Raw genomic sequence first — 12,677 nt, forward strand, 5'->3', positions numbered from 1 at the left:
GTTCCATCAAAACTAAGAAGTGGCCCCAAAATGGCACATGCCTCTTCTCCAGAGAAAGCCTCACCATTTGGAGAGATAAAACTCATAAAACTTGACTGGGCATCGGAGGGGATTCATCCTGTTCTCCCGCTGCTCCAGCATCGGAACCTCCTCCTCACGCTTCCGTTTTCCAGAGCCGCCATCTGCAGAGAGGGAGAGAGCTGGATCATGGCTGGGTCCTGGTGGGGAATGCAGGGGGAGGAACAGAGATGTTCCCCCAGACCCACCTCGGCTTTTCTTCTGCTTGGCAGGAGCGTAGTAGCGGATGCTCACCACCTTGGTCATGCCACGGGCTGTGGTGCACTTGCGGGACTGGCGCACCACGTTGGTGAAGGAGAGCTGCATGTGCTCCTCTGCTGTCTGCAGCCCAAAGAACTTGGTGTTGAAGAACATGAGGGTGTTGAGAAGCACAAAGGGTGAGTATACACCCAGCTGTTTGCACTCCCAGAGGTGCTCCTCCTCGACACGGGAGAAAACTGTGTCTGCAACACACAGAGGGAGAAAAAGGTCACATCAGCAGTGGCTTTGTGGCAATCCCTTCACCCTGCCTCTGCAAAAGACTGATGCTTCACAGCATCTCTTTTTCCACAAGGTTTTTCTCCTCAGCTAGAGCTCTGCCCAGCCATAAGCCTCCCCAGATCACAGCCAAACCACAGGTGAGAACCCAAATCAATCCTAAGTGCTCATCACTACAGATGGCCAAAAAGTGAACTCCAGGTCGGTGCTCCACCACACTCAGTGAGAGATTAGGGAAAAGCAGCAGGCAGGAGAAATCTGGCCAGCTCCTGCCTAGATACACAGGTCTGGAGTCAAATGGCTCTGCCTGGGATAGCCAGTCTGCAGAGATGAGGCTGGATCTGTGAAATAACTACTGACAAGACACAGCAGGGAAGGCAGCCCAGATCACAGCAACAAGAAAAGCCTCTGCAGAGCTCTAGGTTAGTCCATTCACAAGGCAGCAGCACAGCAACCTTGGCCAAGGCTTAGCACCATGTGCAGGGCTCATCCATGTGCTGAGAACATAAGCACAAGCACCAAAGGGTGGAGACATCACTGTGAAGTGTTGTAGATTCAAATTGTCCCAAGATACAAAGTACAGGTGCTCTGCTCTCAGCTACCCTGACCGTGGGCAACAGAAGCAGCTGAAGCACAAACCATGCTGGCTCTGCAGTTGGTTTGGGTCAGTGTGACCTCAACACACAGCAGAACTGTGCTGCCCATGCCAAGGTTGAAGCTGGGGGAGCACAATCAGACTACAAGCACAAACTGGATTTATGGGGACTGAAGGTACTCTGAAGACACATACTATTTGGTAAGATTGTGGGTTGCCAGCCACTCAGGGATTTGTTCAGCTCCTGCACGAAGGTCAGGTAGTAAAGGTCTGTAAATATATTCACCATACGATTGTTCTCGAGCAGGTACTAGAAAGGACAGAACACACAGTCAAGAGAAACACAGCAGCACCTGGAATGCAAACCCTCCCCAGAGAGCACAGGGCACATATGCAGAGCACCCCTCCCTGCACCACCAGAGCTGCTGGGCAGACACAGAGAGCTGCAAAGAAAACCCTGGGGCATGACAAAGCAGACTTAGGGCTGAAGAAGGGCCTGAGTTTGGGGAGATCCCCCAGTGCTCCTCAGAGATGTGCAAAAAGGGTGCAAGGCTGGGGAATAGATGCCACCCTACTCTTGAGCTTGGGAACAAAGACGAAACCAGGTGGGATGCTGTCCTGGGCTGAGGCACTAAAGGAGAATCCAGCCAGCCTCTCTGGGTCCCCAGAAGGCAGAATGAAGGGTACAGGCTTCCCTCACCAGATCTGAGCCCAGTCTGGCTGTAGAGGATGAGGGCAGCAGGCCCCCCTCACCTGCTGGATGCCAAGGCAGAGGTAATAGATGCTGTCTGGTTCATAGCGCTCCCCGTTGGGCCGCGTTATCTCCTTGACAAACTGTGCCAGGCCGTAGTTGAGCTCAGCTGCTGAGCAGGCTAAGATGTCTTCCTTGATCCTCATGGGCTTGGCTGCAGAGACAAGCACAGCAGTCTCAGACAACAGCCTACAAGGTCAGGAACACCTCAGCACCCCAAGGTGCAGCTTCTGGGAGGTTTCTGCCTCTGCACTGCATCAGACAGGGCACTTACGGCCGAAGCGTAGCTCCTCTCCCTTGCTGCTTTCTCCCCCTGCGTACTTGGCTTGTACCCAGGATTTCCAGGCATTCACACCATAGGAGTAGTTGAGCACTGTACAGCTGGGCTGGCTGCTCATCGAGTCCCGGGAACAGCTCTCAGAGAGCACCAGGCGCTTCTGCCCCTGCAGAGAGGTGTTTGTGAGACTGGGCACCCGCCTGGCACAGGTGCAGGACTCCTGGCCACCCTCACACCTGCTGACTGCCAGGTCCCTACAGTGTGCCATTGCACCAGGCACCACTCTGCTGGCAGCCAAGCCAACAAAGCTCATTAGTTACAAGGGTCACAGGCAAGAAAGAGACCAGCTAGCTGTCACATGATTTGTAGCATTCAAAGCTCCTCCAAAGTGACAAGCAAGTATTTTCATTCAAGGAGTGGCCTGCAGGCCAACCATGCCCTGAAAGGAGAGGGCACAACCTCCCCAGCACACCAAAGACTCTGGTACACTTCAGCTCCTACAGCCCAGGTGGCAGCTCCCACTGCAAACCCAAAGGGCTTTAAGCAGGCAGTACCCACAGAGAACTCCTCACCTTCCGCACAGCTCGAGGCAGGTCCTGCTCTGTGGACACCTCATCTGGTCCCACCAGCCCACAGTCAAAGAGGAAATCCACACTGGGGTTTATGTCCAGAGGGTCTGAAAGGAAACACAGGCAGAAGGGCTCAGCTGAGACTTCTCATCCTGCCCTCTGTGCTGGCCTGATTTTTACAGCAAAATGAAGAGGGAACACTTCACATCCTCTACCACTGCCTGGAATGAACTTTCAGCCACAGCCCAACTAAGGAAATAAGGCTCTGGCAGAGAATGCTAAAATTTCTGAGAATAACCAGAACCCCACATTTTCATCTCGGACAGTTTTTTGTTTATTTTTTAAAATTGAGGAACATTCCTTGTTCCCTGCTGTCAGGCCAGTACTGTGGACAGCCTGGCACAGGCAGCTCAATTCTGTTGTTTGCTGCATTGCTATGCTCCTGCAAGTCCCTGCCTCTTCTTCCACCTTCTGTTAACAGACACTCAGCAATTCTGCCATTTCTCAGGATGCCATGTCTTGTCCAGGTTTCTCATCTAGCTGGGTCCTCTGGAATCATCACTCATAAACACACCAGTGCTGCTGCCCTGCTCTTTGTGCTGTTCAAATCAGCTTCTCATCCCCCCCCTCTCTGGGTCTTAAGTTCACAGCAGGTAAGTTTAGTCTGGACAAACAAACACTCTTTCAGAAGTGGTGGTCTCCCCAGCCCTGCTGCAGTCACCGCAGGGCTCTCACACCACGTCAGTCAGAGGGCACAGGGAGGTGAGAGCACACAGCTGAGGGCAGTGGGAGCCCCCTCAGTAGCCCTGTGTCACCCAGCTCTTACTCTTAGGGAAGTCAGCCTCCAGGTCCTGGCCCGGCTCATCAAGGACATTTGCCATCTTGACAGCCATGGCCAACACATCGTCCCGGGCTGGTCCAAACAGATCACAGTCCTCCAGGAGACCTTCTGCACTCTGGTTACTCACCAGGTCTGAAAGAAAAAAGTTCATCAGAAACGAAACTTTCTTGAAAATCTTTTGTCTGTTTTCCCTGTGATAACTGAAAAACGAAGTCAGGATCCCTGTGATCAGAGCAGCCCCACGACACCTGAGCTGTCCAGCTTTCCCTGGACAGAAAAACATTGGAAGGTTGTTGTCACCCCAGCCACAATCCCTATCACTGCCATTTACAGGAATGCAGCCCCTAGGTAAAAAAACCTACAAGACCAGGGCTGTATGCAGCTACCTTTTGTAGCATGGAAGCCGCTTTAGGGAAGAATCTCTACAGCCACCTGAATAAACTGAGAGAGCTGCACATATGCCACGAGACTGGCACCCCCAAAAGGGACAGTGGCAGACACTGATCCCTGCTGCAGCTCTTCCCTTCTGGTACCTCCTCAGTAGAAGTTAAGGACTTGGTCTTCCCTGCTTCCTCTCCAAAGGCTTTGGGAGAGCCACAATCCCAGCAGGTGCTTTAGCTCCAAGAGCTGGAAAATCCCCCTTGATCCCAGCTGCTGGACCAGACCAAGCCCTGGCAGAACCTACCACACAGGTCTGAGGAGGCTTTGTCCAGTTCCTCAGCCTCTGCAATCATCTCAGCCATGGCCAGGATGTCAGCCTCTAGGGGATTGGAGGGGATCTTCACCTTCAGTTCCTCAATGGTCTCCACAATCTTCTCTGTGCTCTCCAGCGTGGTGGGCAGGAACATTGGCACAGGCACCTGTGGACAGCAGCACACCAGGCAGAAAAGTGACACTCAGTAGACTGACACAAAAGCAGAGGAAGGAGAAGAGCATGAACAGAGAAGCAGGGAGATTTGAGCAAGGCAGGATGACAAGAGCAGGAGAACACAAGCAGGTGAAGCGTGGTGCTTACCGGGACAGGCATGGAGAAAGGCACAGGTACTTTCTGGCAGTACATATGCATAGGCACAGGCACGAAGATCGGGACAGGGATTGGCAACACAACCAGCTGGGGCTTCCAGTCAGCCTCTGACAAGAGCAAAAATACATCAGTGACATTAATCCCTGAAGTTCCTCCACCCAGCTCTGCTGCATGCTGCCATGCCCCCAGCCATCCAGCACCACGGCCCTTCCAGCCACCAGCTCCTGGACTCAGGGGCAGAGCTGCAACAGCAGCAAGTCAAAGTCAGCAACAAGAGAGGCTTGCCTTAGCCAGAACTACAAATCCTGCTCTTACATAGCCCTGCTAAGAGGTCTAGTTGCCTTGCATATGCTGCAGACCACACAGCAGGAACTAGAGTGGAACTGGTTTAGCAGACAGTCCTCAGACAAGCTAATGATCTCCAGAGGAACAGGAGCTGCCCCACAAGAGGTAGGATCATACTACAGAGCTCTCTACATCTCTCCTTTTGCTGTGATGGAAATGGGTTCCCTATCAACAGCCCTGCCATGTGTGCCCTCTACCTATGTGTGCCCAGAGACTTCTCAGCACAGTGCCAAACACCCAGCCTGCTCTGTGCAGCATTTCAGGCTGGATTCACAGTGTGGAGCAGGGACATGTCACTTGTCACTTGCATTTCCACAATGCCCCTGTAATCCTACAGTGAAGTCTTTCTTTCCTACCTGTCTGACATCCTTTGGACTTCATTTCAAGCTTGCAGGAGACACCCCGGTTCTGCATCAGGGGTTTACACATGGCAGCTTTGTTTTTCCGAGGGGTGGCTGGAACCAGAGGTGGGGCAGGAGGCGGCACAGCTGGAGAGGTTTGGGCTGAGGAGGCCTTTGCTGACAGCTGGGAAATGCAGAAAGGAGGAGGTTGGTGTCCACCTAAGGCAGCACGATCTCTTCCCTACTACAGGTGCAGACAGAATGACTCCCAAAGCACCTCCTGGAGCCTGGCGGTCCCTAACACGTGGACTCTCCCACGGTCAGGCTCTGATGAAGGACAGCCAAGCTGTTCCTGGCAGGCAGCAAGCCTGCGTGCTGCCTCTGCTCTGCCAGGAGTCCAGCAGTGGTGGCTCCTGTCCCACAGGGTAGAGGGGCACAGTGGGACAGCAACTATACCCAGGCACAGGAAAGCACTGGGCAAAAAGGAGCCAGTGAAACAGTGTCAGAATATTCATCATTGATTCCTGGGGAACAGTTATTCTTCCCCCTTGCAGGAGATATGTTGATGCTGCCTTCCTAGGAGTTCTTTTCATTTCCCACTACCCAGACATCATAAAATGCATTGTTTTGTAAGAATGAAATCTCCCTGAGCAATGGCAGAACTGTCTTCTCTTTGGGGACAGCCCCTTTGTTTTGCCAACTCCTACCACCAATGGGTCTTACCATGTTAGTTTCTGCCTTCTGTGTGGAAGGGACAGCTGGTTTTGGCTCTGAAGTCTGACCTGTAAGAGAAAGCAACAACTCTTAAGTTCAAGAGCTCCTGGGCCAACATGTCCCACTGCTGGGACTGGAGGTGCAAGCAGCCAGAGAGCAGGGACAGGCTCTCCAGAAACTGCCCCTGGCCACTCCAGGAACAGTTAATGTTTCCATAATCTCTAGCCCTAACACCTCAGAAGACACTACAACTCCAAAATCAAGTTATTCCCATGTGATTTTGTGTTCCCTTAGAGTCCACCCCTTCCCCATGACAGCAGGTCAGGAGAAATCCCAGCCCCTTGTAGAGAGAGGAATCCAGGGCTCTAATCCCAGCTCTGCCTATTGGCTTGCTGTACCGAGCCATGGCCCCTCCCTGTGCCTCCATATCCCTGCAGCAAATATCTTGGCAAAGTGCTTCGAGATCCCGAGGAAGAAGGTGACAGAGCTAGCAGCAGCATTGTGAGAAATCCCAGAAAGCAGAGAGACAGCTTTGCCCAGCCCTAGGGATGCAGTCCATTCCCCTAAGGAAAGAGAGGATCACCTGCAGGTGAGAGGCATGTGTGGCAGACGCTGGTCTCAGGTTCTGACACCATCACCCTGCCCTGCATGAGAATCCAGCTCATGTGCTCTGCAGAAAACCTGCACCCACCTCAGAGGCTGGTGGGCTACCAGAGCACCTTCATCGCAGTCGTCAGTGATCCCTGGTTACCCACGTGACTGGCAGAAAGAATTGAAAGAATTGCCTTCCACTGGTGGGCCATGCATGAAGGAGACCCTGCAAGGACAGCAGCAGGTCCCAGCACCCAAAAGCAGTGGCGGGTCCATTCACAGCTCCTGTACACAGACAGGTCCTTCAGGAAAGACCCAGATTCCTAAAGGTGCAACACAGGGACATTCACACTGTGAAGACTTCCTCTGACCTGAGGAAATGAAGAATAATTCTTGTACAATTTGAGGCCCATCAGGCTCCACCTGCTGACCACCACAGGGGGCAACAGATAAACCCCAGCTGGAGGAAGCTCCCTAATCTGCAGCTGAGCATTCAGCCACAGGATCTGCAGCAGTCTCAGGGGCCAAGAACTCACCCTGACAACCCAAAGTGGATGGGCAGCAGGTTCAGGCAGGAAACACCAATGGCCTGAATGAGGAAAGACAAACTGTGGCTTATGAGCAGAATTTCTGCTGCAGCAGAATCTAAAGCAAACACGATTGCCCCACTGGTCAATGATTTAGGACTAAAGAAAACAAGATTCTCCTGTCATATGCTATGTGTCCAGGCTTCCAGGAAAGTTGCAGCTTGTTCTTTTTCTCATCCCAACACCAACAAGGAGCTGTCAAGGCACTGCCTGCCACAACTGTGACTCCTACCCTCTCCAGCTGGACAGCCCAGTGCAGAGCCAGCTCCTTTGGAAGCCTTTGGGCACAGTTTTGAAGCAAAATTCCTCAGTTCCACACTACATGAACTGTTCCCAGCAAGGCAATGTCTGCTTGTATGATCAGCTACAAGAACTGTCAGGATCACCAGACTGGTTGCAGCCACTGGATCACAGGAATTGATGGTTTTAGGCAATCACTGGCTGCAAGAGAATAAGCAAGAATAAGCAGCTCTGTCCAAGATGAGCCTGAAATCCAGGTAGTCCCTTGCAAGCTGGGAACAAAGCTGTCAGGTCCACAGGAGACCATGCAGAAGCTGGTCCTCCTAAAATCCCCTGCACAGCACAGCACAGCTGGAAAGCTCTTTGTGTAAGTGGGTCCTGGCTTCAGCATCTTTCCTTTGCAAACTCAGCAGTATCTCACAGTCCTGGGGCAAGGATGTCCACAGCTGTCCCACATCTGGCAGGGGACTGGTGTGCCAGAGCATACAGAGGGTGCAGTGCAACCAGCAGCATCCACTAAGCACAGCAACTGCTGGGGCAGCCTGGAACTCGTGCTCAGCTGAGCACTCACAACTGATGACAGGCTTTTCCTTGGCTCCCTTTAGTCCTTACAGGTTGCATGGAGATGCAGCTGTGGCACAGTGAAGAGTGATGCCCCACATACTGAGCAGCAGAGTTCTGGGGGGCCTCCAGAGATGTGGTGGACGAGGCTTGACTCTCGTGGTTGGTGCTGGTGGTGAAGGTACTTCTCAGTCTTGTGGTCCATGGTTCCAAGGAGACAAGGGCTGAACAGTGTGAAACATCTTCCCTCAGCAGGCAGAGCTTGCCACTGTGCCTGTCCAAAAGCCATGTTACAGATCTCTCAAAAGCAACACGCTTTGACAGTAGAGGACAAATGGAACAGCATGGCTAGGGCTGTGCAATCACTTGGTGAGCTACAGGAACCAGCATGTCTTCCTCCCTTGGGAGCAGAGCACTGTAAATCAAGCAGAATTCCCATGGGCACCCCTGTGCCAGCAGAGACCAACAGTTCCTTCTCCAGGTCAGTCCAGTGTGCTGCCACTTAAGCTGTCACCTCACACAGCCTGTTATGGAGCGTGGCTCTTGGAAGGCAGGTTGGGCTTCCCCCAGCTGGGGGAACGTGCTGCTTCTGGCAGGGCAGCTCTGCTTTGCTGCCTAAGCAGCAACGACATCCAGAGCTTCCCCTGTCCTGTGATCAGTGCTCTACAGTCAGGGGAGGAACCTCAAGAGTCAGGAGATGGAGGATGAGTCTCTCATGAGAAGCTCCTTGTCTTGGTTTCCTCTCCTTGGCACACCCTAGCCAGGGTTTTACACATCATGAAATCCCAGGGAGGCCAGCAAAGCCCTGAACCTGTGATGCAGGTATGTGTTGAAGCTTGATGCACTGCAGCAAGTCCCACTGTAAGCTGCAAGCACTTTAACTATATCCCCAGGTCACCCAGGAGATCGTGGCCTAAGAAAGACCAAGCAGAATGAGACTGCAGGTGTCCGAGGGCCAAGCGGTGTCTTGTCACTGTCACTAGGAGCACCTTCCATCCTGAGGGATCCCAAAGCACTTTGCAATCTTCCATAAGGAACTGGCTTGAGTTAATGATAGGAAATGGGGCAACAGGCAGTGAAAATCTCCTCTCCAGCTGGTTCTCCATGGATGCAGAATGGGGTTATCTGGGACACAGGGTTGGCAACTCCCCAAAGCTGCAGTGAACTTTGGGTAAGTGGTAGGACTCCAACCTAACATCGCAAGACACAGTGCCTCCAGCAGCTCAGCGCTCCCTCAAGACCGTTCTAGGTTCAGCTCTGGCTGAAGGAGAGCCCACCTACAGCATCACCAGCACCACTTCCTGCAGCACCCTTCTTTGTCCTTGAATGTTTCCCATCCAAGCACTGACCTGGCCCAATCCAGATTAGTTTATGAGATCTGAGAAGGTCACAGCTCGGAGGTGGTGTGAGGCTGCAGGTGGATTGTCATGCCAAACCACGCTGTCCCCTAACCCTGTAAATCGAGCTCTCCGCTGGCAACTTGAGGATGTTAAATCCCTGAGTATCCTCGCTAAGAGTGTGAGCTACAGGCAGCACGCTGGCACCGGCTCCTCCCGTCTGGGCCCTGTGTGTCATAGAACCATAGATGTTAGAGATGGAGAAGCCCATTAGGTCCCACTCCGTCCTTTCCCCCCCAGGGGCCAGTGCAGGATTGTTCCCTAGCGTCTCCTCCAGTCCCAGGCAGGCAGCTTCCACCCCCTGCTGTTGAGTCTTCCCTGTGTCTCTCAGACTGAGCTATGCAGGTTCCCTCCCTCCCTCCTACTCACTGTTCAGCAGGCTCTCGGGCCCCTTCTGCGTGTCCAGGTTGGGCTGGTTCTGTTGATTGTAAAATCGCAGCAGACACTGCTGGTTGCAGAAGTGTTTGATTTGCCCCCGCCAGTGGATGGTTTCCAGCAGCTTCCCCTGACGCTTGCAGGCATGGCACCGAGCTGCCTAAAGCCCGCATCAGCAGGAGAGAAACAACGAGTAACTAACCACACCCCCTCCGAGTGCAACACAACTCTCCAGTGAAAGGTGCACATCGCAAGGTGCAGTGAGCTTCCCCACAGCAGTGCCCTGCCAGTGCCAGCCGGGGACTCCAGCGGTGCGAACTTCTCCCAGCAGCACTGGCCGCGGATCCAGCACTGTGAGCTTCCTCAGGGCAGTGCTCTGTCTGGCAGGATCAGCTGGGGACTCCAGCTACGTGAGCTTCCCCGTAGCAGTGTCCCGTCATTGCCAGGCAGGACTCCAGCAGTGCCAGGTTCTCCGCAGCAGTGCCAGCCAGACTCCAGCAGTGTGAACTTCCTCAGTGCAATGCCCACTTATCTGGGTGCCGTGCCCACCACAGCACTTAGCACAAGCTGCCAGTGCCAATACTGACCTTGAAGTACCAGAGCAAGTATTTGCTTTTGCAGTCTTCACTACAGAAGTCCCAGGTGCTGCCCTCCAGCTGCTCGGTGACCGCCCGCTGGCAGGTCTGAGAACAGTAGGTGCAGGTGATGCAGCACAGGCCCAGGTTCTTGGTGAAATCCTGTTTGTAAAGAAGCACACACCCTGCGGAGAAACAATAGGAGTGAAACCTTCCCAGGATGAACTGGGGGCCTCCCTGACCCAAACATGACCAGAATCCAGGTCTGCGGAGACAACAGAGCACACGCAACACACTGTAGGGAACAATCCAGCACTGGCCCCTAGGGCTGGGATAAGATGGGACCTCACGGGGACTTGCCATCTCTCACCTCCATGCTTCTAGGAAGAGTCTGACTCCAACCTCCTGTGTGCAGGAACCCAGCAGGCAGGGCAAGGCCAGGTCAGGCCAGCCCAGACGCAAGAGCGTAGAAGTGCATGATGACAGGAGGAGCGGAGCTGCCACCTGCTGTCTCCCCAGCCCCCAGAGAGAGAAAAGCTGTGAGAAGGCCCTCCCCAAGGACACAATGAACGGTAAAGATCTTGCCCTAGGGCCTGGCTGGACAGCAAGCCATCCCCACAACAGTCCTCCCTTCACTTCATGGCAAGGCTCTTGCCCCAGGGCCTGGCTAAGACAATCTCCCCTCTGTTCCTCTCCATGCTCTCTTCTCCTCCCCCAGCATGGGCTGGCATGGGGGCTCTGCCTCTCCCATGCCTTCCCCAAGTACCTTCACTGCAGAAGTTCTTCTCCACTCCAGAGAAACGGATCTTCTCATGCAGCAGCTTCTCCTGCTTGCAGTGCTCACACTGAGACACCACCCCACGCAGCCGCTTGAAGTCCTCGCAGCAGTCCTTGCAGCAGAACTGATACACCTTGTCCTGCCAAGAGACCACAGCCAGGTCAGCCAGCCTGGCAGCAGGTTCCCACGCTTCTCAGGGAAGCAAGAGAAAGACTACAGGGCTGAGTTAAGTCCTCAGCTCTCCTGGCACAGGATTTGGCAGGAGTGGTCTCCTGCTGCCCTTCTGACATCCTGCTGATCAGGAGTGCAGCACTCGGTCTCCAGGCACATCTCTGCAGCTAAGGCATTCAGAGGACTGGCAGAGGAGGAGCTCTGCTTACAGTAGGAAGAGGAAGTACCCCAGAGGTTCTCAGCAGTGCTGGCCTCCACCTCAACATCCCCCCAGGTGAAACCCTCACCTGCCAGTCCAGGATCTCCGGCTTCCCGCTGAACAGATTGTGACAGTAATGGCAGTTGAGGTGGATCCCACCTTCGGGGCTGGTGCGCTGCAGGAGACAGAGACAGCTCATGGGGAGAGGGCAGCTGGAGGGCAGCAGGCACCTGCTCACACTGCCACCACTGCCACCTCCTCCAGGGCCTGCAGCCTGCCTGGCCCCTCGCACCTGCTGCCACTGTGGGGACTCGCTCAGTCCATCTCATCATGTCCCAAGCTCCTGGACAGATGATTCCTGAGAGCAATTTCACTTTGTTTCCAGTATGCTGGGTCCAGCTCTTCTCAGGAAGGCAAGCTTGCAAGCTGCCACACCACTGGATTTAAAAACTTAAATGATGAGGGCTCTCCTACCTCTTCTGAGGATTTCTCTAAAAGTTCTTGAAGCAGAGGTGCCTGATTTCTATTTTCAAGATAATGCAACTTAAGAATTCAAGCAGCCTCTCATCCCTTTTTCTGCTAGACTAATCTGCTAGATTAATCAGCATTTGGTGTCCTGTCCACAATGCATTTAGTATTTAATGTCTTATCCACAAGGATATATTTATTAATAAAGTAATTCCTGGTTTTCTTTCTGATAACCTCAGATAAGACATTCTGCAAGTGCCTCAGTACAAGCGTTTTTCAAGCCCAAATTTAATTTTTGGGCTTTTCTTCAGAATACTTTCAATTTCTCTTCAGCATTGAAATGGACAGTGGAGAACATCCTTCCTATATGTGCATCATTCTAGGCAGCTCTTTTGCTCCCTGGCCTTCAAACATTAACTCTGTGTTTGCCTGCTTGTACTTGCAATAAATGAATCCTTCCCTGTGTGGATGTAAATTGAGATGCTCATACTGAATAGTTTACCTGCTGTAATTCCACAGCCTTTTCAAAATCCTTACTTTCAAGGATTTCCACACTACCTGAGTAAAGCTGACAGAGGATCTTGTACTGAAACTGCATTTAAGCAAACATTAGAAGGAAACAGTCAATCAATCCAATTGCTTTGCTTTCCATGACTACCCTGAATGCAACATGGGCTAACACCTCACTAGTTTTTGTTTCATCTGCTAAATTTCATCATGCTT

General features: G+C 52.9%; 1 protein-coding gene across 7 annotated transcripts in view; it reads right to left on the reverse strand.

The window, feature by feature from the left end:
- ZMYM3 (zinc finger MYM-type containing 3) overlaps positions 1 to 12,677 on the reverse strand; it is a 32,003-nt gene that overhangs the window by 1,715 nt on the left and 17,611 nt on the right. For 6 of the 7 annotated variants that reach the window (XM_058032835.1, XM_058032834.1, XM_058032833.1 and 3 more), the window contains exons 10-24: positions 11,575 to 11,661; positions 11,105 to 11,255; positions 10,351 to 10,523; positions 9,758 to 9,923; positions 6,022 to 6,080; positions 5,314 to 5,482; positions 4,604 to 4,719; positions 4,274 to 4,448; positions 3,574 to 3,720; positions 2,751 to 2,854; positions 2,176 to 2,344; positions 1,904 to 2,055; positions 1,346 to 1,460; positions 267 to 521; positions 65 to 182 (exon numbers count right to left, since the gene is read on the reverse strand). In XM_058032835.1, the coding sequence (XP_057888818.1) occupies positions 65 to 182; positions 267 to 521; positions 1,346 to 1,460; positions 1,904 to 2,055; positions 2,176 to 2,344; positions 2,751 to 2,854; positions 3,574 to 3,720; positions 4,274 to 4,448; positions 4,604 to 4,719; positions 5,314 to 5,482; positions 6,022 to 6,080; positions 9,758 to 9,923; positions 10,351 to 10,523; positions 11,105 to 11,255; positions 11,575 to 11,661 (2,156 nt within the window). The remainder of the gene's footprint in view (positions 1 to 64; positions 183 to 266; positions 522 to 1,345; positions 1,461 to 1,903; positions 2,056 to 2,175; positions 2,345 to 2,750; positions 2,855 to 3,573; positions 3,721 to 4,273; positions 4,449 to 4,603; positions 4,720 to 5,313; positions 5,483 to 6,021; positions 6,081 to 9,757; positions 9,924 to 10,350; positions 10,524 to 11,104; positions 11,256 to 11,574; positions 11,662 to 12,677) is intronic. The other variant, XM_058032836.1, reaches the window with a different exon arrangement.

Source organism: Melospiza georgiana, chromosome 12 (assembly GCF_028018845.1).
Source record: "Melospiza georgiana isolate bMelGeo1 chromosome 12, bMelGeo1.pri, whole genome shotgun sequence".
In the NCBI taxonomy this organism is placed as follows: domain Eukaryota; kingdom Metazoa; phylum Chordata; class Aves; order Passeriformes; family Passerellidae; genus Melospiza; species Melospiza georgiana.